The sequence below is a fragment of the Cervus canadensis genome, chromosome 27 (genome assembly GCF_019320065.1).
Source record: "Cervus canadensis isolate Bull #8, Minnesota chromosome 27, ASM1932006v1, whole genome shotgun sequence".
NCBI classification, from domain to species: domain Eukaryota; kingdom Metazoa; phylum Chordata; class Mammalia; order Artiodactyla; family Cervidae; genus Cervus; species Cervus canadensis.
In genome coordinates this window covers 16,855,777-16,883,274 of record NC_057412.1, presented here as the reverse complement: position 1 = coordinate 16,883,274, position 27,498 = coordinate 16,855,777, and the positions used below count along the sequence as shown (strand labels likewise).

Genomic DNA, 27,498 nt, shown 5'->3' with positions numbered 1-27,498 from the left:
AAAAAAAAGAGAGAGAGAGAGAGAGAAAGGCCCCACAGCTTGGCATCCCCGTGGACATTAATCTTTGAGAAAATCAAATGGATCCAACTCTTGCCAGAGTTTAATAGCAAAGCTGTCTCATTTTACACAAATGAGTCTGCTAGCGAATGGAAAGAGGAGAGCGCGAGGAGGGGCTGCTGCCTGGACTGTTTTCAAAGTGGCTCCAGTTTTTAGGGGAGGGGCCAAGGATGCTCCGCAGGGCAGGAGAGACGAAGCAGTTAAAAATTATTCCTGGCGAGGGGCTGGAACCTCGGGGACGTGGGTATATAAGACGGCGCCTCCAGCGCAGAGCTGCTGCTGCGTCCGTAGGAGCCACGACCTGGGCGCACGGGCTCAGCCCCTCGCTGGCCAGAGGCCGAGGAGAGGAGCCAAGGGGGCGGCGGGGTCCACACTGGGGCTCCTGCTGCTTTTCTGGGACAGACACGGGACCCCCTAACTTCGGGGGCCTCTCTGGAGACGCGCACTCGCAAGGTCGTGTGCTCCTGCGCTCCAAACCCGGCTCACTCGCGCGCGGCAGCAGCGCGCCCGGCGCCAGGTCCGGCCGGAGGCGATGCTCGCAGGGGGCCGGGCAGCCGGGCTCGGGCGGCGGGCGTAGGGCCTCCAGCCGGGAGGCAGGGGGGTTGCGGGGTTAGAGCCCCGGCCGCCAGGCGGGCAGAGGCCACCTTCGCTCCGCGCCACACCTGCCGCAGCGCCGCGATGAGCCGCGTGGTATCGCTGCTGCTGGGCGCCGCGCTGCTCTGCTTCCACGGAGCCTTCTGCCGCCGGGTGGTCAGCGGTGAGTCCGGGGCCGCCCGCCGGGCGCTCAAGCCGAGAGGGGACCGCGGGGCGCGCGGGCGAGGGCCGGCGTGTCCCGGGGTGGAGGCTCTCCCAGGGGTTGGAAACCCGTGCGGGGTAGGTAGGGGGCCGGAGGAGGCAGGGGGAAATGGACTGTATGCTGCTTTCTCCCCATCCCTCCCTAAACACCCAGAAAAGTTTACCTTCTTTTGGAAGTGCCTGGTTTAGTAGCTGCGAAGCGAGCTCTGCGCTTTCCAGGACTTTCGACTTTCTTTATAAGAGAGTTGGCCGCAGGGCTGGTACCTGTAGAAGGGGTGGGGTACCGCGGAGGCAGACGGAGCCCAGAGACAGAAGAGCCGCTGCAGAAATGCCACCCCCTGTTGGCCTGGCTCGACTCCAGTCCCGCCCGGCCGCCCGGGGTTCACGCAGAGGATTTCTGAGACCAGACCTATTCGCGGTGGGTGGCTCACCGACCCCGGGGTGCTCAGCCTTTGTTCTCAGGAGAGCTGACAAAGACCAGGCCCCTGGTCGTCGTGGGAGATCTTTCCTTTGCACACCTTGTTGCAAGTTGGGGACTTCTCAGAACACGAAATCGGCTCGAGTTGGGTTGAGGTGTGCATGATCATCAGTGCAGGTCTGCGCACACAGTAGGTGCCCAATTAGGTCGGTCGAGTCTATGCCCAGGAAACGGATTAGAACTGGCAAGCTTCCTGGCCTTTGCTTTGATTTTTTTTTTTTTTTCCTTCGACGACTTTTACTGTCCTGTTGTTGAGCAATTCATACCACATTCACTCTCCCTTACTTTTGGAGAAGGTCTCTTAAGAAAAAAAAAAAAGGCAAAGATTCTTGAAAGCCTAGGATGAGTGAATGGGGCCTTACAGGAAAATTGAGCATAGCTACCCTTATTGAAATTTCTTGTGATGCTAATTATAGTGTTGCAAAGGATATTTGTTAGAGGTATGTGGGTTGTGTTTTAAGTGTGTATTTTTTTTTTTTAATGTAGAAAGCACAAATTCCTTTTCCCATTCTGTGCGTCTGTATAACAGGTGTCACTAGAGGTAGATGACAGATGACAGAGACTTAATCAGTAGTGAAGCCAGACCTTTAGAAATTGGCCTATTAAGCTTAATTGTTACTGATATTCCCCTCAGCAATGTGATGTTCTGCATCTTCTGAATACAGTCCTTCAATGTCTGGGTATCAATCAGTTTCCACTAACTTTTTGGCCCTCTGGAGATATTGGAATTAAATACATTGTGTGAAAGGTCACTTGGAAATACATGTTGCTTACATTTTTTTTTCAGGCTGTTATTATTTAAATATAAATGGAAACATTGCAGAATCAAATAAGGTTACAAAAACCCTGGCTTTGGATTCCTCCTGCCAATGTTAGCTTCAAAGAAAAGTCCAGCATACAAACTCATCTGAATGTGTGAATTAAGCATCTGACTGCCTTTGTCTCTGTCAGAATTATTTGTGCAAATGAGTGAAGAGCAGAGATCAGGCTCTGAGCTTAAGGTGTTTCTTAAACACATCAAAAAACTTCACTGACTTAAATAGTCTCCATTAGGTACATTCTTGTTTCATCCCTTAAAATTTGCAAAGGGAGAAGAAGAATGCATGAAGCAGACCTTGAGAAAACCATTGATGAAAAGTTTATGTTGTGTTCTATTGTTGCATAAATGCTTACAAACCTTTTGCTGTTTTTCTAGTAAGTATTTATAGACATCTTGTAGGTGACATCTGGAAAATTTCTAATTAAGTGAACATGATTTATTTGATTTAACATAAATGATGATGTTTACTTGATAGTAAAATAATTACCTAGTTATGTTTTTCTTATGAATAATTTGTCTTTTGCCATACAAACTCACATTGAAATCTAACCATTATAAATTGATTTGTAATTTTATCCTCTGAAGACTAATTTTTAAAAATGTATGTATCAGCCATAATGGCATGAGAACAGAGCAGTCTAAAGCCTGATATTTCAGAAATATTAGCTCTAATGTCTCCCTGGATGCTGTTAGCTTTGAAAGGTGCATCAACTTTTTCATGCCACTAGGGACCATTTATCAAAATTCTATTTAACTGTCTGTCAACTGAAACAAGCTTTTTAGGGCCATTATTAGGAACATACTTACAATATATGGAATGCATTTTTAAGTTATTGAAGATCATTACAACAATTATAATTTCCATATAATGTGCCCAAGTAACCATTTATCCTAGGGAAAAAAGATACAAACTCATAACTTTATTCAATAAGATACTTTCCAATACTGTTACATACACCACCTTTTTAAAAGTTGAGAGCATTATTTATAAATGAAGTGAAAGCATTTTAATGAGAATGAGCTTGTGAAACATTATCTTAACCTGCCTCATAAGATTTCATAGCAGCTAGCAGTAATAGAAAAGTGTGTTTATAAAATTCCTGGCTATGCTTGTTTTGATGCATGAATATGCAATAAAAATATATAACCATAAGGATAGTGATCACAGAATATCTAGTGAATTTTTGATTCTAATTTGGGAATTACTTTAAGATCTTAGACCAGTACTGATTTGTGTAGCAATGGTCCCAACCTTTTTGATACCAGAGACTGATTTCGTGGAAGACAGTTTTTCCATGGAACGAGGGGTAGGGGGATGGTTTGGGGTGATTCAAGCCCATTACATTTGTTGTGCACTTTATTTCTATTATTATTACATCAGCTGCACCTCAGACCATCAGGCAGGTTGGGGATCTCTCGTGTAGAGGATATCTCTGGGGGGGTGCAATCATTTAAATTTGTGAAGTGACTGGTGGGTAATGATGTCTTCTTTAGGACAAAGGTAAGAAGATTTTACTTTGGGGGTATATGCATACATATGAAAAAGTATACGAAATTCAAGTCTCTAAGATGGGAGAATATATCTGAAGAGCACATGGATATTCTTAAGCATTTAAAGAGTTTTGAAGTAATGTGTGTGTGTGTTTACTTTCTCTTTTTAAGTGCACCCAGCCGTGATCCATCAACCTGCTTATACCGCAAAGTGCATTAGGTGTGTTTCAGGGTACCTCCACATTTCTGCAGAGCACTTTAATATGTATTCACTTGAAATTACTGAAATTGGCAAACATTTTATTTAGAAGACTGGACGATTTAGAGACTTCCATTTTGATCATCCAAATGCCACAGGATATCGCAAAATCATAGGTGGTGACCAGTAACCCATAGATTAATAGCAAGGGACATACAAGATTTTTCTTTTTTTAACTGCAAAAAACTGCTGAGAGTATTCCAGCTTGTGGTACTATTCCATGACATCATCAAAAGCATAAACTGATGGCAGTGCAGTTTTCAAAGAGGCAATTACTTTAAGTATCTCTTGGGCAAGAGAGGAATGAATTAATCTTATTAGCAGTCACTTAATAAACTACACATTCATCATAGTCATTAATCCTTACCTGCCGTTTTTCATTATTTTATGGTTTTATTTTCATAATTCTTTTACTGGAAGATGGTAATACCTGTTACATTAACATTAAAAAGGGACAGTATTATATAAAGATGTTCAAAGTAGAAATTCAGCTGATGGTCTCATTAGCAATGTTGACCTTCTCCAACTCTCTGTCTTCTGTCTTAGATGCTTAGCACACAGGTCAGTGATGGACACGATTACCGGGCGAGATTGTTTCTTTCATGTTTTAACATATCGCTGATGATAGAACATAGCCTGACAATTTGACTAAAGTTATATCCTTGTTGTTGGGGAGATGTTCAGGTTGGACCTTGCTTGTTTTGTTTGGAAAATAGAAGGTCTGGACTTAAAAATCATTAAGGAGATATGGAAAACCTGAGATAGATGTTGCAATAGGAAACCTATGTCTAAATGTTAACTAAAAGAAATTCTGCGTTCTGCTTAGAGGGAAACTCTCCATGTACAACCCCAAGCATGTGTTAGCCATCCGGTAATCAATCATGAGCCAATGCTAAACATGATAGCATAGGTTATAGTTATTATGTATATATGAATCAGTCCCTTATTCATGAATTTTTTCACCTTAGAAAAATATACCTGAGACCTCCATGGAGGCAGCCTAGAAATTTGGGGATATGTGTGAACTGTGGAGCCAGACTACCTGGTTCCAAACCCTTAACCATTTATGAGCTGTGTGAATTTGGCAAATGGTTTAATTTTTCTGTGTCTCCCTTGCTTCATTGTTAAGATGGGATGAGAGCATGCACACCTGTGGGGTTGTTGTTGATGTTGTTCAGTTGCTAAGTGGTGTCCGACTCTCTGTGACCCCATGGACTGCAGCACGCCAGGCTCCTCTGTCCTCCACTATCTCCTGGAGTTTGCTCAGATTCATGTCCATTGCACTGGTGATGCTGGATAACCATCTCATCTTCTGCCATCCCCTTCTCCTTTTGCCTTCAGTCTTTCCCAGCATCCCAGTTGTGGGGTTAAAGGGGTTCAAACACAATCGTGCAGGTCATGTCATGGACACAGGCTTCGCCAAGAAACTGCGAGAAGAGACTCAGCAATTCAGGCCATAGCCGTCACTGAGGCCACCTACAGGAGAGCAGCCTGGATCACCAGGAGAGATCCTCTTTCCTAATTTACCCAAAGGCGTGGGGAAGACCCTTGAGAGTCCCTTGGACTGCAAGGAGATCAAACCAGTCCATCCTAAAGGAAATCAGTCCTGAATATATGTTGGAAGGACTGATGCTGAAGCTGAAGCTCCAATACTTTGGCCACCTGATGCGAAGAACTGACTCATTTGAAAAGACCCTGATGCTAGGAAAGATTGAAGGCAGGAGGAGAAGGGGATGGCAGAGGATGAGATGGTTGGATGGCATCACCGACTCCATGGACATGAGTTTGAGCAAGCTCCAGGAGATAGTGAAGGACAGGGAGGCCTGGTGTGCTGCAATCCGTGGAGTCACAAACAATTGGACAAGACTTAGCAACTGAAAAACAACAATGGATTGTGTAGCTGTGAGGGTTTGCACACTTAGCTATTGATAAATCTCAGGCTGTTATCATGATTTCTTTAAATTGCTGAGCTACTCTTACTTTTTAGGTAAGAAAACTGAGGCCAGGAAAGTTTTAAATAATGTCCCTAATATTTCCACAGTTCAAGTAAAGCTCTTATTGATCGAAGTCAGCTCTTAGTGATTCAATGTTTGAATTCTTCACTCACATGATTACTTGGTTTACATTTATTATTTAGATCTTATTTTAAATACTGGGTTAATGAAATAAATTTCATCCCTTTCTCAGAAGACTTGTGGTGTTTCCAAGGTGGAGAGTTCGAATTTGCAGATGCCACCATTATTTAACCAATGGCCAAGACTGTTTTGGCTATTTGTCAGTATAGGAAGATGGATTCCAGCATGATCTTAATAGTGCACTATGCAATTAATTACGTTACAAAATCTGTTGCAAAAGTAAAGTTTATTATAGTGAAACATTTTTATAATAAAATTTCTTAAAATGTTGGTGCAATATTGAACAGTAAAAGCAGAACAAATAATCGATAGCTTTCCGTTTTAGTTTCAAAGTTTGGGCATTGTGATCAGAATGTCACATTGTATGTTATAGTTTCAGTATATTTATCCCTTTGATTTTGAGTAGAGTAAAAAAGAACCATGAAAAGCAAATTGGTTTATGGTATTCTAGTGAAATGTCCAAAGTCCAGTTAGTCTGACTTGGGGAAGATTTATCATGTAGGTTCTCTTTTGTACAACTTGTTTTTCTTTGCAACTAAAGGTAGATCATAATTGAACAACTGGAATTCATAGTATGTCTTACATGTTTTTATTGAAAAATATGATAAAATTCAATACTTATTTAATGTTGATAATATATGATTATAGTGTGAGGTATAAGAAAATAATGTTACTGCTTTCATAACTGAGGACTCAACTTTCAGAAATTTAATAAATATAAGCAAAACCCAGCCAAATCGTAGGCTTCTCAGGTAACTCTAATGGTAAAGAACCCACCAGTCAATGCAGAAGATGTAAGAGACATGGCTTTTGATCCGAGTGGGAAAGATCCCCCAGAGGAGAGCATGGCAACCCACTCCAGTATTCTTGTCCATGGAGAATCCCATGGACAGAGGAACCTGGCAGGCTGCGGTCCATAGGGTCACACAGAGTCAGACACGACTGAAGTGACTTAACACACACACCCGCAAACCCAATCATAGATCCTTTCTATCCAGGAAGAAAAAATTCTTGCCATGACTTACGAGTTGGTCCCGCTTTTACATTGTTACTAAAAACATTTAAGACTCTGCCAGTATTTAGCTCTACAGGAATTTTTATGATTAAGAAAAAAGACAGAATTATCTATTTGTGGAAATAGTAGAATCTTAGCTATGATAATGACAGGAATGATTATTTTAGCAGTCAATACTAAAAATTATCACTGAATTAAAGTGCATGTATATCTATGTAGTTGTATATGAGTATGTGTGTGTGTACATGCATGCATGTATGAATGTATGCATGAAACCAGGAGTTGTTGACTCCTAGGTAAAAAGTCTTTATCTTTTGTAAATAAGCCAACAATAAAAGAAGATTTCCCACCACAGATGTTAGGTAACTTTTAGCAAATTGTCATCAAGCTAGCTTTAGTGTAATAAAAACTGCTAGGTGGTTATCTGATTATTTTACAGGTGGGAGAATAGTAGGTGGAAGATTAGATGTAGTAGATGGAGTTAGATGTAGTAGGTGGAAGACTAGCTTCCCCTTGTTCAAAAAAGTCAATGAAGGATTTATTCTGGATATTTAAAAACAAGAGAAAAGGAAATTCTCCATGTGATCTCACAGAATGAGGAGGGACGTAGTCGTAATGGCTCCCTAAGAAGATTAGCCTTCAGAGAAGTGGGAAAGTTGCTTCCAGAAGACCGGTATTAATGGAACTTTTCTGGGAATTAGGGCAACATTTGTTTCCCAGCTGTTGAAAGTTCCACTGCTCTTACAGCCAAGTGTGGTCAGCTGAAATGGTGGTGAGCGGTTCAGAAGCTGTTGCTTCTGCTGATTTTGCTGCAACTTGGACCAAATTTGCTGAATAAGGTGGAAATTGATAGTAAAATAGAATTGGATGTGAAGAAATTCAGTGTCAGCTTTAACTGATTTTATATAGAAATACCATAAAAATGTGCAGTATAGCTAATAATTTCCTCAAAACTGCCTTGCTAAAGCTGAACTGCTAGTAACTTCAGTTTTAAAATGTGTGGACACAGCTGATACTCAATTAATACACTTTGCAGTTAACATATATCTGTAATTGGTGATTGGTCATTGTCCTCATCCTCTGAGAGTCCCCCTGATATGCGGCCACCACAGTCTACACCCCACCTTCCAGGATCCTGGACCATTCCATCATCCACTGCCAAAGAAATGGTGCCTGGCGCAGAGAACGCAAAGGCTGGCTATTGTCCAGGCCTCCTACAGTATTAGTTCTCAGCTATTTTAAACATATTCCCTGTCTCTAGATTTTTCCTTTATTATTATTATTTCTGTACAGACTGACATTTATCTACAGGTTGACATTTCTAATGCCTAGTAGTGGTATTAGGAATTTCCACAAGACACTTAAAGCTCTCTTATGCATTTAATTAGAAGTGCTATTTTAATTTTATAAATGAAATTTCACCATTTTTCTTGTATCCTCATCATAAATAATAAATCTCTGCATTTATTTTTCAGTATGTCAAAGATAATGAGCATGGACTTTTAGCTTATAAAGTGTGCTAGGCATTTCCTCTGAACTACTGCTGCTGGGTTTGTTACATAAATAATTTTTAACTCATTAAAATTTCTGGCTAATCTTTTTTTTTTTTTTTTTAATTTGGTTTCTTTCTGTTATCTTGCCAAACAATCTCATTGGACAAGTTAATATTTCAAAAGTGCTGGGATCAAATTGAAGTCTGAGAGTTCTTGGGTGGAAAATTGAACAAGTTGAAAGCTCAAGGGAATGCAGCTCAGATATATTTTGAGATTTAGAAGTATGTAAAAGATGTAGAAATGAAAATAGAGATAGAGCTTGCTTTAAAAATACAAGCCTAAAAAGCACTAGGCTTAATGGCATTGCTAACGTATTGCCAGGGACAACCATTTTGAACATTGACATCATCACAAACCCTAATAATAAATTAGAAATTTAAAAAAAAATTGTATTAGTATCAACCATTGGGACTTCCATGGTCATCTCCCCCAGATTATTTATTGCAGACTGATTTGTCCCTTTGGTGTCTCTTTAATTCCAGTTTCCTGTAGTCACTCATATGAACATGTTATTTTTCATTAACCGTTAGTTGGGGCAGTCTCTTAATTTGTTCTTATTATTCAATGTGTTACTCCTGAGTCCAGATCACAGTTAATGAGACAGAGAGGACACCTGGCTGTCTTGCTTGCATTGCCGGAACTTCTATGTTGTTAGTTGGCTGTTGTCAGCTTGTATCAAGATACTGAATGCCTATCCCTCAAACACTGGTGGGAGGTTAATGGCCTTCCACTGATTTCTTCCCTCCTACCTCTAAGTGTCATCAGAGGCCATTAATTGCTGATTCTGGGGAGAATGGATGTGATACCAACACTGGCTCAGTGTGATGTACTGTAATTAAGAGTATAAAGCTTGAATGCTTTATTTTTAAATATTCTAACACTGGCTAGAAACAGTGTTATAATAGCCCTCTAATACTGACAGATTTTCTTGATCAGCTATAAAATTAAATACACAGTGAATAAAGCCTTCAATCCCAAGAAGAATAAGAATTGTAGGCAGTAAAGCTATGTCTTGATTTCTTGGTATAAAGTAACTCACCTTAATTTTACATAAAACACTAGCTTATTTTCCAAGGGCAAACCTCAAGCTGAAATGAGAGACTGAAAGGGAGGTGGAGACTGTGGACAGCAGGCTGGGGATGAGGAATAATGACAGAGACAGGGCCATGGTAGTCTTTAAAGTTGATAGCAAAGACTTGAGGTGAATCATGGAAGCTAATGAAAAACAAAACAAGTTTTGCAGCATGACCATTGTGGAGACTGTGTGTATGACCTTGGCATACTTACTTGGTGATAAAAAGAGGCAGGTGTAAACAATAGAACAATAGGAATTTTGTTACTAAATCCTGGACGCTATTCCTGTTATTTATATGGCTTTTTTACGATGCAGTGTGATCATTCATATTTGTAGTTCTATCACGAAGTAATTAGGAGTATTCATTCTGATCTATATGTAGAGGTATGTGAAATTCAATTTTGAGAGGCCTTTTAAGTCAAACTTTTGTTACCTATGTATTTAAGTCTTCACAGTTGTTCTTAGTGATGTCACAGCAATGAAGCTTGATAAAAGGTGATATTTCATTAAGAACTCTTGAGAATTATCTTAAACTTCATTTGTGGTTCAATCTAATATTTTGACATAAATTTATCTTCTCTCTATATATAGCGACTTTTAAAATCATTCATAGATATCAGCATAGATGGTTGAACTGAGTGTTGTAACTTATAAAAACCTTTAAAATACAAGTGAAAATTTGCATTTTAAATTTCTGTTCCAAATTGTAAGTATCCTAGAGTACTCTAGAAGGTTTACCTGTCACTTCTAATACCACACTATATTAATAAATTGTTTATTATTACCCTTACCTTTATGCTGACTTCTATTAACTTGAATTTTAATATGTTTGCTCTCAGATATATACAAGAAAAACAAATATTTACAGTTTATATTTGCCACTTTATTTAAATTTATTTAAATGTATTCACTTCATGATGCCTTATGTAGAAATTGCTTTTTTACTTTACTTTTTATTTATTCCTTTGTGAATTATGATTCTTATTTCATAATTTTGACCTTTTAGCTTCCTTTACTGTGTATACCTGACCTTTCTTTATCTACTTTCACTTGCTTTAGCTATCAGTTTACAAAAGGTAAGCCAGAAGAATTATGACTTCTCTTTACAAAAATTTTCTTGGTGTATTGCTTCCATGGTGGCTCAGATGGTAAAGAATCTGCCTGCAAGGTGGGAGATCTGGGTTCGATCCCCGGGTCTGGAAGATCCCTTGGTTCAGAAGGGAAAGGCAACCAACTGCAGTATTCTTACCCAGAGAATTCCATGGACAGAGCAGTCTGGTGTGTTGCAGTCCGTGGGGTTGCAAAGATTTGGACACGACTGATCCACTTATACTTTCTTTTTCCCTGTTTTGAAAAGTTTGGGTTACTAGTTTGTTAGGGAATCAATTAGCTTTTGTAGATTGAAGTAGAAATCTAGAATATTTTCTAGACTTTATGCAGTGGTTCAGTGGGAGAAACGTTCTTGGTAGAATCTTTCTGTTTTGATTGGTTCTTTCATTTTAACATGTAGTAAGTAGCATTGTGAAGATAGTTCAGATAATCAGGACATGGATATCTTTTCTTTTTTTTCAGGCCAAAAAGTATGTTTTGCTGATTTCAAGCATCTCTGCTACAAGATGGCCTACTTCCACGAGCTGTCCAGCCGTGTGAGCTTTCAGGAGGCACGGCTGGCTTGTGAGAGCGAAGGGGGAGCCCTTCTGAGCCTGGAGAATGAAGCAGAGCAGAAGTTAATAGAAAGCATGTTGCAGAACCTGACAAAGCCAGGAATAGGAATTTCCGACAGTGATTTCTGGATAGGGCTTTGGAGAAATGGCCAGGGGCAAACATCCGGTGCCTGCCCAGATCTCTACCAGTGGTCGGATGGAAGCAGTTCCCAGTACCGGTGAGCAGGGATCCCGAGGAGGCAGAGGTCTCTGGGGGGACTCAGAGGGCAGAGACTGGGGGGAGATGCCCCTTACCTGTAGAGGATGTCAGAGTAGAACAGGCGAAGTCCCTGAGAAGCGTCCCTGGTCCTCTGTCCTTGCAGAAACTGGTACACTGATGAGCCTTCCTGTGGAAGTGAGAAGTGTGTTGTGATGTATCATCAGCCAACGGCCAACCCTGGCCTGGGGGGCCCCTACCTTTACCAGTGGAATGACGACAGGTGCAACATGAAGCACAATTACATCTGCAAGTATGAACCAGGTAGGAAGCATTGTAAGCCAGGAGGAGCAGACTGTATGTGTGTATGGGCTTATATTGTTGCATCTTTAACCTTCGCTACCTGGGCTCTTTTGGTTTTTCTGCCTGAAACACAAAGTTACTTTGCAGTTCGATGACAGAGTATTGAAGCACACTAATCTATAAAGCAAACAACTGCCCAGTGAGTTAAATGGAAGGGAGTATCTAGAAATATCCAGAGAGGTGTCTTTAAGAGACAGTAATTATTTCTAATATTAAGGCCAAATTGTGTTTTTGTAAACAGGTTTTATGAAGAATAAATATCTATTTACAAACATTTAAGCATTTAGTATAATTGTGTAAAGTAGGTGTGTCTTCAAAGCACCTATGAGTTTACACATGTAGTAGCTTTTTTAGAAGATTTTCTGGTCTATTTAAGGGAACCGAGCACCATTCCTCTGGGATATTAACTTATCCTGTAATGGCATGATATTTGGTTTCTATTCCTCAGTGAAAATCAGAATGTCAGAGAACCCTGGTGCAGAAAAGTAGGAGCATGTGCCATAATCTTGCTGTGGTCCTCAGTCTATGGAATATGCCCCCTCACTTTCCTCCTGTTGGAAGTCTCCAACTTTGTTACCCCATACAGCACATGCAGAGGCTGCTCTGACCTGAGCTACGGTAGTGTGGTTTCCTACTGAAATGGTAAAAACTTGCATTACTTTGAATAGGACAGCTGAGCTGAATTGAAATTTGACCAAAAGAGACTAATCAGCACTTTCTAAACTCGTCTTTTTAATGATCCAAGAAAGTCAACTTAGACACTCAGGCTTTGAGGTCTTTGTGCTGTTTTTCTCCTCCCAGTGATTGGAAGTTTCATTTGAACTCTCCCATGGGCTGTCTGCCTGACCTCGAAGCACATGTTCATGGTAGGCAATTATAATCAAGTACTGCTATTTCCATTATTCTCTTGAAATTATACTTCTTCTTTACTCATAAGACTGTAAAGCACAAGGGATTACTTGGATTAGATTTACCCTTCTCTTATATTTATTCTACTCTTGAGTATATTAGCCTTCTTTCTTTATCCCTGGTGAGATTATTCTTTAAACCTCTTGGTGGTTAAATCCATCATTACCCTCTTAGAAGACTTTGCAAAATGAAATCTGTTTTGCACTTAGGTTCTTTGTCTAGATTTTTTTCCTTAGAAGATTATAAAGTTGAAATTCTCTGACATTTTAACTTTGTGACACTAAGTGCTTGAAACTGTTAAATGAAACAAAGTATATTATGGTATGTTCTTAATACAATATTATCTTCTCCTTTCTTTGAACTTTTAGTTGACCCTTGTATACTATTTTACCTTGCATCACACTTACCACTTTATTCAGGACACTATTACCTCTGAATCTTGTTTTGTATTAGGTAGTCTAAGTTTATACTACCTATGGAACAGCATTTTAGACATAAAGTTTATTTTTTTCTTTATCTTCTATATTCTACCTAAATCTTCAAATATGTATAGCTTTTGAGCAAGACTATTTTAGGTACTTATTGTTTTTGAAGCACTTGAACACTTCCATGGTTGGTCTTATTAATATACTTAGAATTTCTGTACTTTATTTTATTTTATTTACCTTATATGTAACTGATGGAGAGGGCATTCCCAGTGGCTCAGCGGTAGAGAAGGGTATGGCAACCCCCTCCAGTATTCTTGCCTGGAGAATCCCGTGGACAGAGGAGCCTGGTGGGCTACAGTCCATGGGGTCGCTAAAGAGTTGGACCTGACTGAGTGACTAACACACACACATATGTAACTGATCTTCTTTCCTTGAGCCTAGTGTCTTATTTATGAAGGATGTTGGCTTGATTAAATTCCTTGCTTGTATAGTCAGTGTTATTTTGGTGGTGAATGGCAACCCACTCCAGTATTCTTGCCTGGAGAATCCCATGGACGGAGGAACCTGGCGGGCTAGAGTCCACGGGGTCGCAGAGAGTTGGACACGACTTCACTTTCACTTTCACTTTCAGTTAGCTTTTTAGTGGTGTGGGGATTGGAGGAGCAAGTAGTAAAACTAATCTACAAATTGTAACAATATTTTGAACTTTATTCTCCAACTGTACCAGAAGTACTATGTGACTTGAACTTAGTCTCCTCTTTCTGCTCCTGCATGTTATCTAATAGCATGACTTGTTGTTTGGTTGCTAAGTCATGTCCGACTCTTTGTGACCCCATGGACTGCAGCATGCCAGGCTCCCTTGTCCTTCACGATCTCTTTGAGTTTGATCAAACTCATGCCCATTGAGTCGATGATGCCATCCAACCATCTCATCATCTGTCGCCCCCTTCTCCTTTTGCCTACAATCTTTTCCAGCATCAGGGTCTTTTCCAGTGAGTCAGCTCTTTGTATCAGTTGGTTGAAGTATTGGAGCTTCATCTTCAGCATCAGTCCTTCCAATGAATATTCAGGACTGATTTCCTTTAGGATTAACTGATTTGATCTCCTTACAGTCCAAGGAACTCTCAAGAGTCTTCTCCAGCACCACAAGAGCATGACTACTGATATACAAAAGTGGTTAAAAAAAATTAGCCTAGATATACAGAAACTGAATAATTCACTTCTAAATTTTATCACTTTCTTCTCCAACATTTTTTGTTATTGTCCTGTGAGTTGCATATTTATTCTTTGGGTCTATCACTGTTATCCAGAGACATTATTAAGGGGATGCTTCTGAATCCAATTTTTCAGTTCAGTTCAGTGGCTCAGTTGTGTCCCACTCTTTGCAACCTTATGGACTATAGCACGCCAGGTCTCTCTGTCCATCACCAACTCCTGGAGCTTGCTCAAATTCATGTCCATCGAGTCAGTGAGGTCATCCAACCATCTCATCCTCTGTCATCACCTTCTCCTCCTGCCTTCAATCTTTCCCAGCATCAGGGTCTTTTCCAATGAGTCAATTCTTCGCACCCAGGGGCCAAAGTATTGGAGTTTCAGCTTCAACATCAGTCCTTCCAATGAATATTCAGGACTGATATCCTTTAGTATTGACAGGTTTGATCTCTTTGCAGTCCAGGAGACTCTCAAGAGTCTTCTCCAACACCACAGTTCAAAAGCATCAATTCTTTGGTGCTCAGCTTTCTTTATGTCCAATTTTCACATTCATACATGACTACTGGAAAAACCATAGCTTTGACTAGATGGACCTTTGTTGGCAAATTAATGTCTCTACTTTTTAATATGCTGTCTAGTTTGGTCATAGCTTTTTTTCCAAGGAGCGAGCGTCTTTTAATTTTGTGGCTGCAGTCACCATCTGCAGTGATTTTGGAGCCCCCAAAATAAAGCCTCTCACCATTTCCATTGTTTCCCCATCTATTTGCCACGCAGTGATGGGACTGAATGCCATGATCTTAGTTTTCTGAATGTTGAATCCAATTTTTATATTTATTAAAGTTACATTAAGCACTGTTATTCTTAGACAATAAAAACTGTATGTATGAGATTGTATTTCCAAAATTTTGTCACTTAATCAGCAATTACATTAAAACTTTTGAACTATTTTAAAAATAACCAGTTCTATATTGATAAATTACATAATATCTGTATTATTTGTTTAGCAAATACCAGTTGAGCACCAGAAGCAAGGAGTGCCTAAATTCTGTAGAAGAATGAGTGTAGGGTAGGACTAGAAGAGGCTAGAGGAGGCAAAGACTAGAGGAGGCAAGGTGTCAGGGCAAGATATGTTTAAAAGAGTAATAAATATTATTATAGGATGGTGTATGATTAAGTTTTTAATGAATAGAGACTGTGTGGCCAAATTAGAATAGTAAACATTACAGTGAAGTGATTTAATATTCTGAAACTAATGTAAGATGCTGAATGTGTGTTTTCTTTTCCATTAATTGAGAAAAATAAACAGTTATATTTTTGGAACAAATGAAAACAAATGTACAGGTTATTTCTTAGTAATTCTAGTTAATTTCTCTAAACTATTAATTCAACCACTGCTTGTGCTAAGTCGCTCAATCATGTCTGACTCTTTGCAACCCCATGGACTGTAGCCCATCAGGCTCCTCTGTTCATGGGGATTCTCCAAGCAAGAATACAGGAGTGGGTTCCCATCCCCTCCTCCAGCTCAATTCAGGGATTGAACTCAGGTCTCCTGCATTGCAGGTGGATTCTTTACAATAGTGCCCTAGAAAAAGATATTAGACAGGAGAGTAGTACCAGATCATTATAAGAAAACAATCAGTGTTTTTCAAGTGTGTGGCGATTGAAAAAATCTTGCCTCAGAAAAACCAGGGAAAGAAACAATTTGCCAGCCTTAATTTATGATAATTTTTTAAAAGATGTAGATACTGTTGAGAAGGAAATCTAAGGAGGGCATTGTTTGTAGGGGACAGAAATGTGCTTTAGAACATTTTTATTTGAATCATCAATTCTGGGTACTGTCCACATGCAGTTAACTGCTGTTTTTTGTTGTGAGGGGAAATCTAAATTATACACGATAACAGTATAGAAGACTTCCCTGGTGGCTCAGTGGTAAGGAATCCACCTGCCAGCTCCAGGTCAGGAAGATCGCCTGGAGAAGGAAATGGCAACCCACTCCAGTATTCTTGCTGGTGAAATCCCATGGACAGAGGAGCCTGGCAGGCTTATAGTCCATGAGGTTGCAAAAGAGTCAGACGTGACTTAACGACTAAACAACAGTTGTGTAGAAATCATCTTTGTTGGTTTTCTTCACAGCTAGTGCCTCACTTTCCTGTGCTCACCGATTCTTGCCTATCTTTGCCTACTTTTATATCTCCTTTGTCATTATTACCTGTAATAGGTTATCATCAGCGCAGATGCTCTGAATCATTAAATGCAGTCTGGGGTTACAGGAATTCACCCAGTGGATCCAAGTTGCAAAGAGTTACCAGGCAGATCTTTTATTCAGAGACAATTAAATGCTGCCTTTATTGTTAAATCATTTCATATAAATTTAAATTCAAAATAGAATTAGCTGGAAGTTGTTCAGAAATCAATGTTTATTTTGTTTCGTAATAAGCTTTTCTTTTCATCTACATTTGCATTTGTCTTATTTACCATTATACATGATACCTGTACTTATTATTTACAGAGATTAATCCAACAGCTCCTGTAGAAAAGACGTATTTTACCAACCAACCTGGAGATACTCATCAGAATGTGGTTGTTACCGAGGCAGGTAATTAGTTCATATGTCTTTAACTCACCTATTAAGAGAAGAAAATGTACTTTTTTTTTTTTTGATTGGAGGATAATTGCTTGACAGTGTTGTGTTGGTTCCTGTTGTACAACAATGTGAATCCGCTGAGTGTGTATATATATCCCCTCCCTCCTGAGTTCCCTCCTGAGATCATCGCAGAGCACTGAGCTGAGCTCCCCATGCTACACAGCAGCTTCTCACGAGCTATGTATTTGACACATGATAGTGAATATATGTTAATATTATTCTCTCAATTCACTTTTGCTTCATGTTGGCCCCAATTTTCTTGTTGCTTGGTGAAAAAGTGCACTAAACAAAGGCCTATGGAAATTTATTTTAGAATGGCATTGGAACAAATGATGCTAAGCTAGTTTTTGTGCGTGGTTTTTTTTTTTTTTTTTTTGGCTGCACAGTGTGGACTGTGAGATCTTAGTTCCCCAATCAGGGGTCGAGCCCACACCCTCTTCAGTGGAAGCACAGAGTCCTAACCATTGGACCTCCAGGGAAGTCCCTTAAGCTAGTTTTTGAATAGAAATTGTGTTTTCTGTATCTAGTCCTAAACTAAGTATCCCATGTTAAAATGTGGATTCGTAAGGATCTTCCCCAGTTTGTAGGTGTTATGATGTCAATCAGCGTGTTCAGTAGCCTGTAAGGAGTAGGGAACTGGTAAATGTTCAGGGATTGACTGGCGTAAGCTGGGATTTAAAAAGTCCAATTTGTAGGCTTTGACTTTTCTGCGGTATGTATGGAGAACCGCCACCCTGGCCAATTTCAGGCTACCAAGTGACATGACCGAATAGCAGATTAGGTAGCAGACACATACAATGAGCTTTCAACCCAGTGCCTACGGCACACCACTGTCTGCAAAAGAGACAAAACCCAATCCCAATGCAAATCTCTTTGTAGTCAAAAACTGCTCTTAGTGTCCGCTAGGGGCCTGTTACAGCTTGGTGCAGTTGGTAAATAATCCACCTCTCAGTGCAGGAGACACAGGAGATGTGGGTTCAGTCCCTGGGATGGGGAGATCCCTGGCAGGGGAAATGGCAACCCACTCCAGTATACTTGCCTGGAAAATTCCATGGAGAGAGGAGCCTGGTGGACTGAAATTCATGGGGTTGCAAAGAGTCAGACATGACTGCGTGACGGAGTATGCACGCATTTAGACTAAGATAATGGCTTTCAATTTGCTATCTCAATACATAGCTTTCTAATTTGCTTTTCTTGTATGGATGTGATATTAAACCTTAGTGCTTTTCACTTTCAGTTGTCTGATTTTAAAACCATTCAGACCATGTAAATCTAATCAAACAGATCAGTAAATAATTATATTAGGAATATTTTCTCTCTTGTGACATTGAAAAATTGTTTAATAAAGTCATTGCAAGCTATATGGGGGTTCTGTGTGGCAGTTTTTTATTTTTCCAAGAATACCTAACATTATCTAGTGTGATGGAACAGGATTAAAAAAAACTGATTCATCTTAGAATTTAATTAAGATCAAATATTTGTGCCTCTGGAGTCTTCTGTCTCTAGGTTATGACTCTATCATCAGTTAATATTTACATATTTTGGCTTAATCCCAGAGAGTTATGCATGTCATCATGGCACTGAGCTTATTAGTTAGGATAATTACATATCCAATAAATCAACAGTTACTTTAATCATGATTATTCTTTAATAATCAGTGCTTGTTTTCGAAGTAATAACTGAGAAGGATTAATGAAGTGAGATAGCTAAGGTTATTAATATGTTATGAAAGCCAGTCCCTATCTGAATTGCAAATTTAATAATAGTTTTGGAAATATGGACATTTAACTGGAACATGGCAACCATGCAGCATGATTTTGTTTTTAACTTCTAACCAAACATAAATATGTTACTTCATTAGATTATTCAGTATTTTGGGAAGACCTTACTTGGTATCTGCTTATTGAAAATAATTCTATTTTGCCTTAATTTTTTGGAAAGCTTTTATAGAGCCATAATATCAGAATCCTGCCTCAACTCTCTGTTTACATTAAGACTGTTTTACTTTTGTAGGGATAATTCCCAATCTAATCTATGTTGTTATACCAACCATCCCTTTGCTCTTACTGATCCTGGTTGCTTTTGGAACCTGCTGTTTCCAGATGCTGCATAAAAGGTAAATAAATCATACATGGAGAGACAACTTGAAAAACTTTAAACACGTTTTCAGAACTCTTTAAAAATTATGCTTTTCAGTTGCCTTAAGAAAATTGTGATTCTCATTCTTTCAGTATAAATGCAGTATGTATAATCTAATAACATATACCTTGATTATAGGATTATGAATGATCTCATTTCATCCTCACAGGCCGTATGAAGTAGGTATCCTTCTGTTTTCTCTTTTCCAGTGGGGAAGATGGTTGCTTAAATGGGTCATACAGTTTGCCTTGGGTCTCATGGCTAATGTGTGTGATGGGTCTGAAATGTGAATGTTTATAAGCCCACAACATATGCAACTATACTGTACTGTCTCTTTATATTAAGTACAAGTAGTAATGCTAAACCTTTTAATCTTGACCTCAAGTTCTATGCCAGACTTGATTTTTGTACATGAACTTTGTAGTACCTTTTGCAAAAACATCCTTCTGTTTTATTTCCAAAGGATATTTTAAGTATAGAAACAAAGGTAAAATGAGTCACTTTCTAGTAGGCATCTTAAAATAAAGTGATATATCTTAACATCAAGATTCTTGAGAGTATTCTTTTATATCTGTTTACTCATACCCTTGAATTACAGGTGAAATTTTTCATAGGTGTCAGTTTGACAGTTAAACTAAAACATTAATATGTGAAATATACGTATGTATCAAAGAAAAGAAGATGTGGGTTTAAATTAGTGCATGCTTGTTAGAATAAACTAGACATTTTTGTCAGTGTTTTAAATAAAAAATGATAGAATGTTTCCAACAGGGAAGGACATGCAGATAAGTAATTTTTTTTAAACTTCATTTTCCTTTTCATGAACCCTAAAGCACTTACTGAGTTAAAAAGCTCCAGAAAAAAAAATTAAATAGATATAAACTCTATAAATGGTACATAAAAATTTTTTTTTAAAGAATCCAAGCTGTGATATATTGACTGTTTCAAGAAGCCATTTTTGAATAATGATAAGTAAAGCCTGGCAAATTAACACTGTAATTTGTTTACTCAGTTTATTAAAAAAACATATATAAAAGTATATAAAAAAACATATATAAATTATATAAAAAAACATATATATGTATATGTTTTCAATATTTTATGCAGAATAAAAACAATAGTAGATATCTGATTTTTACCCTTAATTCTAAGACTATAGATGAAAAGACAATTTATCACTATGCAAACAATGAAGCAGAGGGAGGATTTGATATAAATCCCTCCCATTACCCAGCCAAACTGTAATGAAGAGCTGTAAATAGCTAATCGCTGTGAACAAGGATTTGAGAAAAATTATGTAGATCTTCTCATTTCTAAAAGTAAAATTACCAAAGTGTCAGTGAGTTTTCTCTGAAGTTTGCTTTCCTTCTTCCAAAATAGTGTATTATTGTGGAGACTCTGCTCATTCTCAAGTCTTCCAGGTTTTTATACTTTGAAGTCCTTGGAGTTTTCACATGTTGGAAATTCTCAAGGGTGAGGAAATAATACTCACTCAAACATATTTCTCAGAGTGAGAAAATATACTCACTCAAACATAAGCCATCTCCAGATACCAGAATTAGCTATTAGTGCTTAATTCATTCTCTCTTAGATTGTCTCATTTTCCTTTCTTCCAGGAAAGCAAGCACCATCTTCATCAAAGACTCCAATCCATTGTCATCTGTGTGCCTTGCAAAAGTTTAAATTCCGGTTGGGTACACATGAGGACTTCTGTCATTCCATGTCATGTTCAAAATAAGAAGTCTTGTTTCTTTAACCCATGATAACTCTTAAATCACATAAATACTAATGCTACCCCAGAGCCACATTAATAACTTAACCGCCCTTTTGTTTTAACTATTTGGGAGAATTTTATGTTTTTCATCAACTTTGCTTGGCTTATTTTCCATTCATGTAAGATAACTTCCTAGGTAGAGCTGTGCCGATCTTACTTATTTGGATGCACATCTCCAAAATGTATCATTTAGATACAATCATGTGTTAGCAATAAATTTACAGTTAAATTTAAGTCAATTAAGTAATATTATGAAATTCTATGGCTCAGGCTTGTTCAGAAAGACTCTTTTTTTGAAGGAATTCAGCAGCACAGTGTCTCCTAGACAGAGACTGAATGGGATGGGGTAGGAGGAATGCCTGGGTCGTGGGGTGGAGGCAGATGCTACTGAAGGAAGTGTCTGTAGGAGCAGGGAAGTACAGAAGAAATAACAGGGACCACCAGGGTTAGTGATCTAGGCGAGGGCTCATTCCCAGGAAACTGGATCAAAAAGAGCCTCGATCTTGATAAGTATCTCAGAGAGGCTGACTTCTCTTCAACTCAGGAGGAGAGAAACTCAGGAACAGCCACTTTAGCAGGAGTCTTAGAAGTGGCCACTTTATAGAAAAACTTAGAAGACATCCCCTGAAGAAGGGAATGGCTACCCACTCCAGTATTCTTGCCTGGGGAACTCCATGGACAGAGCAGCCTGGTGGGCTGCATTCCATGGGGCTGCCAAGAGTCGGACATGACTGAATGACTAACACTTTCACTTTTCACTTTAGAAGACATCACAGCTTGAGGGACAGGGTGGAGGGCAGGTCAGCCTGAGAGCTAGAGGAACTCTCTCAGGCCTGAATCTGCATTGAACTGCCTTTGTTTCAGAAACTATAGCAAAATTAACCTTTGGGGAATTAAATGACTTAACTATAGGACAGAAAAAAAGTGATGGGTGGAGGGGATAAGACAGTTTTTATATGTAGGACAAAAGCACTGCTTTGATGATTTGACATTAACGTACATCCTATGTTAATGGCAGATTATTCAAAAAGCAAAATTAGAAAAATAACTGATCAAAGAAAATGAAGATTCATTGGTGATTACAATAAACATTTTGAAACTGGGTTAAACATATTTGTAGATGTGTCCGAATTCTAAAATATGAAGGGTCAGAGAGAGATTTTTTTTTTCATTATCTTATATGAACTGCTTACCCTCTTCACATACTGGAATAATCCAGAATTTTTTGTCGGAATGAAAAAAATCTGCTGATGAGAGAAGAAGGATACTTTTATAAGTCTGATGAAGCTCCATTTGGACCAGGACATGCCTAGTGTGATGAGAAGTCTCAGACATTGAGTTTGTTTCTTCTTCTGTTTTTCAGTAAAGGAAGAACCAAAACGAGCCCAAACCAGTCCACACTGTGGATTTCAAAAAGCGCCAGGAAAGAAAGCGGCATGGAAGTCTAGTAACCCATTGACCTGGCTCCAGAAAAGAAAACAGAGTTTTATAATTCTGGATCTGTGTAAGGAATGGCATCAGAACATTAGCTTGGAATGGCTTGAAATCTCAAAGGATGTGCAAGATGAACTGTAAGCTCCCCCTTGAGGCAAATGCTAAAATAATTTTTATATGTTCATTATCTCATTTATAAAATAATGCTGTGCTAATCATGGAGTGAGACATGCTTATTTTGCTAAAGGATGCACCCAAACTTCAAGTCAATGGGATGGATAAGATGCAGATAAAATGGCTGTGAACACATCAGAGCAATGTGTGTGTTGGAAGCCGTTATCTTTGTCTCTTTCACCTTTCATAAGTTGTAATCTAGTTAATGTAATGTAAATTGCATTGAAATTTACAGTGTGCAAAATATTTTTCCTTTACATGAGTGTTTGATAGAATGGACTGTACTAGTATTTATTTTTATGATGTCTCATTTTTCAATACATGCTGTTTTGATTAAAGAAATGTATCGCTGTTGTCAACTGAATTCACACACACATACATCGATTACTGTAGAAAAAATTTCATTTTTTAGAAATGGCTCATCTTCTTTTAGTTTCTCTGCTTTGGGTCAGAGGAAGTTTAGGAAATGTCTTCAGAAATAAGAAGTTATTTCATTAACCGTGGTATCTACTCCAATATTTTACTTAGAGGCAAGAATTGTCTAATTTCAATTGTGCAAGACATGTGCCTTACAATTATTTTGAATTTAAAGTTCAACAGATTTTGTAATAACTTTGTTAAATAGCTGTATAAACAATAATATACTCAATCTAGAACAAAAAATGGTGGCATACACAATCAAGATAATGTCTTCACATGTTGCCTATATAACCACAAGTAGCTCTCTGAGGGTTCTGAAATCAGTCCCTCTCTTGCCAGCAAAGCAAAGATGGTTCTGGTGTTGACTCTGGAGGTGCAGAGTCTGATTAAGGTCTTTCCTGGCTCTGTTTAGCCTCTATCAGCATATAAGGGGGTTTAAGAGTTGGGACTAGTTGAGTGGTCACCATGAGTGTGGAGTTAAGCACAGCACGTTGACATTGCCACGAGGAAAGAAACTGAAATCGTGTAAAAATGTGTTTGTAGGCATCAGTGATCATGTGTTCCCTGTCCAGGTTTCGGCTGGGAGAATAAATTGGAGCGGCTCTGTACTATCTTCTAGTTTCTTCAATGCTTGTGGCTCCTTCCTCTCAAGAGAGAGATGTAACTATCTGGTCTTCAAATGTCTCTGTGCTCCTTTTAACCAAATAAAAAAGTTCTTGTTTCTGAAGAATGATCATTGGTGCTGTCTAAATCTCTTACGTGAACAGAGTACAGATGTGTTTGCAATAATGCATGGAAACAAATGACTCTTCACGCGTGGTAAGAATGGAAGTTTCGGTTGCAGGATATTCTGAACCTCATCTTTTCAATTCGATAATGAAAGTGCTTTCATTGTGGGAATTCACAACTCCAGTTGGCTGGTAAAATTAAGAGATAAAATAGAAATTAGTGGGCAGTGGTCCGTTTTCAGCTGCTTAGAGACTGAGGAAATGGGCAGCTGCCTTCTAAGCTTACAGCTGCTCACATTTAACACTCCTCTTTCCTTTCTTGGAGACCCATCTTTCTGGGCAGAATAGGAGACCAGCTGCTGAGACCCACCTCTTTCCTCCAAGCTCCCACCGTGCATTACTTCCTTCAGTCCGGACTGGATGGAGGGAGACCTGGGCTTTCCCCGATGTCTGTGCCACCCACAGCTACAGCAGCTGCAGGGAGGAGAGGCAAAGCAATGGGGAAGGGACTTGGTTTTGCTTTTTATCTTGTTCCAGACCTGGATTACTCTTCCGGTATCAATTACTAAACCCATAAGTTCCTAGGGATGGGATAAGGAACTTCTCTCTTAATAGAAGATGGTAAAGAGTGACTGTCCTAAGGGTTTCTAAAGCTGACCTTTGAAAAATAAAAAGGAGTCTGTGGTATATCTGTTGTAATTTTCAGAACATTGAAATGCAGGTGAAACATTTGTGGAACAATATGGGATTTGGGGAATAAAATCAAATAACACACTCTACCCTTGATGCGCCATCCTTTCTAATCACTTCATCCTAGAAAGGATTAGGAGCTCTATTAGGAGCAGGTCATTGGAAAGGTCTTAAAAAGAATAGTGTGTTCAAGGACTCCCAATTTTTGTTCTAATAATAAATTCCATGAATTTGTAGTCCTCAATCATCTGGCCATACCTTCTTGTTGTGACATTGTTTTCCCTTTCTCTGACCATTGCCCAGAGAGAACTCCTTTTGCTAGGATAGTTCATGATTGTCTACTGTCCCTTCTCTCTGAACTTTCAGGGTCACTCCCACCTACATGGTGGGCCCCACTGCCTTTTTAGTCCATCAGTAACAACTATTCACTCAGGTCTAGTCCACGTCTCCTTTCTCCCATAAAACTGGTATGAAATGATGGATCTCTTCTTTCAACTGCTTGAAACTTTTCTATTACTTTGGACCATAAACCATGTAAGAATGTGTGTGTGTGTGTGTGTGTGTGTGTGTATTAATTTGTATAATTTTTTTCTTTCTGAATAAATCAGTAGATTTTGTGGGGTGAGCTAAATTGAAGTTTGTACTTTGGAAGTGATCCAAGAGATTAAAGCTGCAGAACAAATTCATTTATTCTACATTTTTGGCCTTGTAATGGGCAATTCAGCTGTGTCTAAATAAGCTTTGGCCATGCTAGAAATACCCACAATAAACACATCTGTCAGAGAAAACCCATGTTTGTAATACTTGTATCTCTTTGATATGACTGATAACTTTTTGGAAACCCCCAAAAATGCCAGCTTGAAATAAATGGACTGTGGTATAATAATCCAAGTAAAAATGATCTGATGAGAAAATGACAATGTTAATTAGTTTAGCTTTTATTTTGATGCAAGGGCAATATATAGATTTGTGCTAGTTTGCTGTTTAACTAGCTTATTTGAGAGGATTGTACAACCAGTTTAGTCCAGGCTTGTGACATGAGCTTACAATAAATATATTTTATTATGGGGAAAATATTAGGGATGTGCTCAAGATGGATTGAAAATGCATTTGGATAGAAAAACAGCAAGATGATGAGATGCTGATAATAGTGACCTATCCTGGAATTAGATAACTTATAGCAATCTATTTCAAACAATACCATACTTTGTGTAAAAGTTTATTTCACTTCTCTTCCTAATTTTGCTCAAACATTATATTACATGCTTTAAAATAACATTTCTTGAAATAAGAGAGTATGATAAAAATAATGATTAAGAACAAAGGAAATAATGATGTCTGTGAAAGAATAACTGTTTACAATAAAATCAGAATTTATTATTTTACAGTTACTTTGTATTGTAAAGATTAGTTTTTGCTTTTTTTTTTTTTTTCCCTGTAGCATTTCAGTGGCTTAGGTAAGAATCAAGACTTTTATAAATGATTTTTTAAAACTCTCAATTTCCATGCTTCTTAAAGTGAAATGGGAAAAGTGGCTGCTTTTCATCTTTGCTCTTGGAAACACTCTAATGTAGAAAACTTTGTATCCACTCTGTGAACCTTGGGACCCGGGCATACACCCCGGGGCGATTGGGCAGTGCGCACTGGTATCCAAATGACGTCACGCCAGCCAGGAACCATCTGTTGTTTTCTTGGCACATGAGTGGTCCGCCTGAATCCCCCTGAAGAGTAAATTGCCAAAGAAAATCATCGATGTGTGGTCAATTGGTATAAATATGTATATAATCATTTAGCAAATAAATCCAAAACTGAAGACCAAAAATATGGTTTCATTGCAAGTCATCTGTGAACAGTCTCATTGGCACGCTAGGTCAAGAATGAGAACCTGTAGCTGGTCAGTAAGGACACAGAAACTATGACAACTGAAACAAAATTTGTGTGTAATTTTGTATGATTCACTTTTATAGCAAGCATTCCCTTACTGTAATTATGGCATTTTAATGGGTACCAAGAAACTTCCTGGGAAATCCCATGGACACAGGAGACTGGTGGGCTACATTCCATGGGGTCTCAAACAATTGGACATGACTTAGGGACTAAACAACAAAGAAACTTTCTAAGGCACAACTCTGAGAGCATCCCAATCAAAATATATGTTAAAAGCGAATCTTTTTATTAAAGGAGATATTAATTTATCCTAAGTATTATGAGGGACTTTGTGGAAAGACAGCTATCCCACATTATGTGCTTTTAGGATGACTAAGAACTGACACATAAAGTTGATTTTAGTTCTCTTGAGTAGGATTACCTTTTTTGGTATTAGACAAGCACAACCAGATTTGAAAAAATAATATTTCAATGGAAATAGGCACACTTATAATTTCTAGTGACAGGTACACATGTTTTCATCTGAGATTTTAATTGAAATGTCTATAATTTTCATAAATATTAATTACAGCAACTCCTAGTTAGTTACATAGTTTATTTACATATGATTGTTTCTGTGTAATGCAAAGGAATATAATGCAAATGTATAGTACCATTATTTAATGACAGAGAATTGACAAATATTTTCCCACATTAATGGTGAAACCTATTTTAATTAGTCTTTCCTTTTTTATATTTATGAAGGAACGTAAAGCCCTGTATACTTTGGTTGAAATCACTGGTACAATCGACTATTTCACACAAGCTTATTTAAAAAATTATCCTGAGAGATTTTTTTGCCTGATTCTTGATTACCTTTGGAGCCTACATTTAAGGGGAAAAAATGTATTTAGAAAATCATCTTTTCTCTCCCGAGTGCAGAGGAGCATAAGTCATATTGGCAACCACTGGTTAACTTCTTTTCTAGATGTAAAAAATGCGCTCAAGTTGTTTGAAGGCAGAGCTTGTGATTTGATTAATACTTCTACATCCTCAACCCGAGTCCTTAATATAGGTTTAGAAATATTTATGGAACAGTGTCAATTGAAGATAAGAATAAATACTGACTCTAAGTGATATGTGACTTAGAAATTAGTAAAAATAAACTCCAACTCTTTG

General features: G+C 38.5%; 2 protein-coding genes across 3 annotated transcripts in view; one reads left to right on the top strand and one right to left on the bottom strand.

Annotated features, from left to right (window-relative positions):
- The first annotated feature begins 270 nt into the window (after positions 1-270).
- CHODL (chondrolectin) lies at positions 271-23,765 on the top strand. The gene is made up of 6 exons (XM_043449060.1): positions 271-814; positions 11,251-11,560; positions 11,705-11,862; positions 16,960-17,046; positions 19,108-19,210; positions 22,371-23,765. Exons 1-6 carry the CDS (start codon positions 736-738, stop codon positions 22,453-22,455), a joined length of 822 nt encoding a protein of 273 aa, XP_043304995.1. The 5' UTR covers positions 271-735; the 3' UTR covers positions 22,456-23,765.
- Positions 23,766-23,886: 121 nt separating this feature from the next.
- TMPRSS15 (transmembrane serine protease 15) overlaps positions 23,887-27,498 on the bottom strand; it is a 139,735-nt gene continuing 136,123 nt past the window's right edge. The window contains exon 26 of one of the 2 annotated variants that reach the window (XM_043449057.1): positions 23,887-26,174. In XM_043449057.1, coding sequence (XP_043304992.1) covers positions 26,019-26,174 — 156 coding nt within the window. In that variant the 3' untranslated portion in view covers positions 23,887-26,018. The remainder of the gene's footprint in view (positions 26,175-27,498) is intronic. The other variant, XM_043449059.1, reaches the window with a different exon arrangement.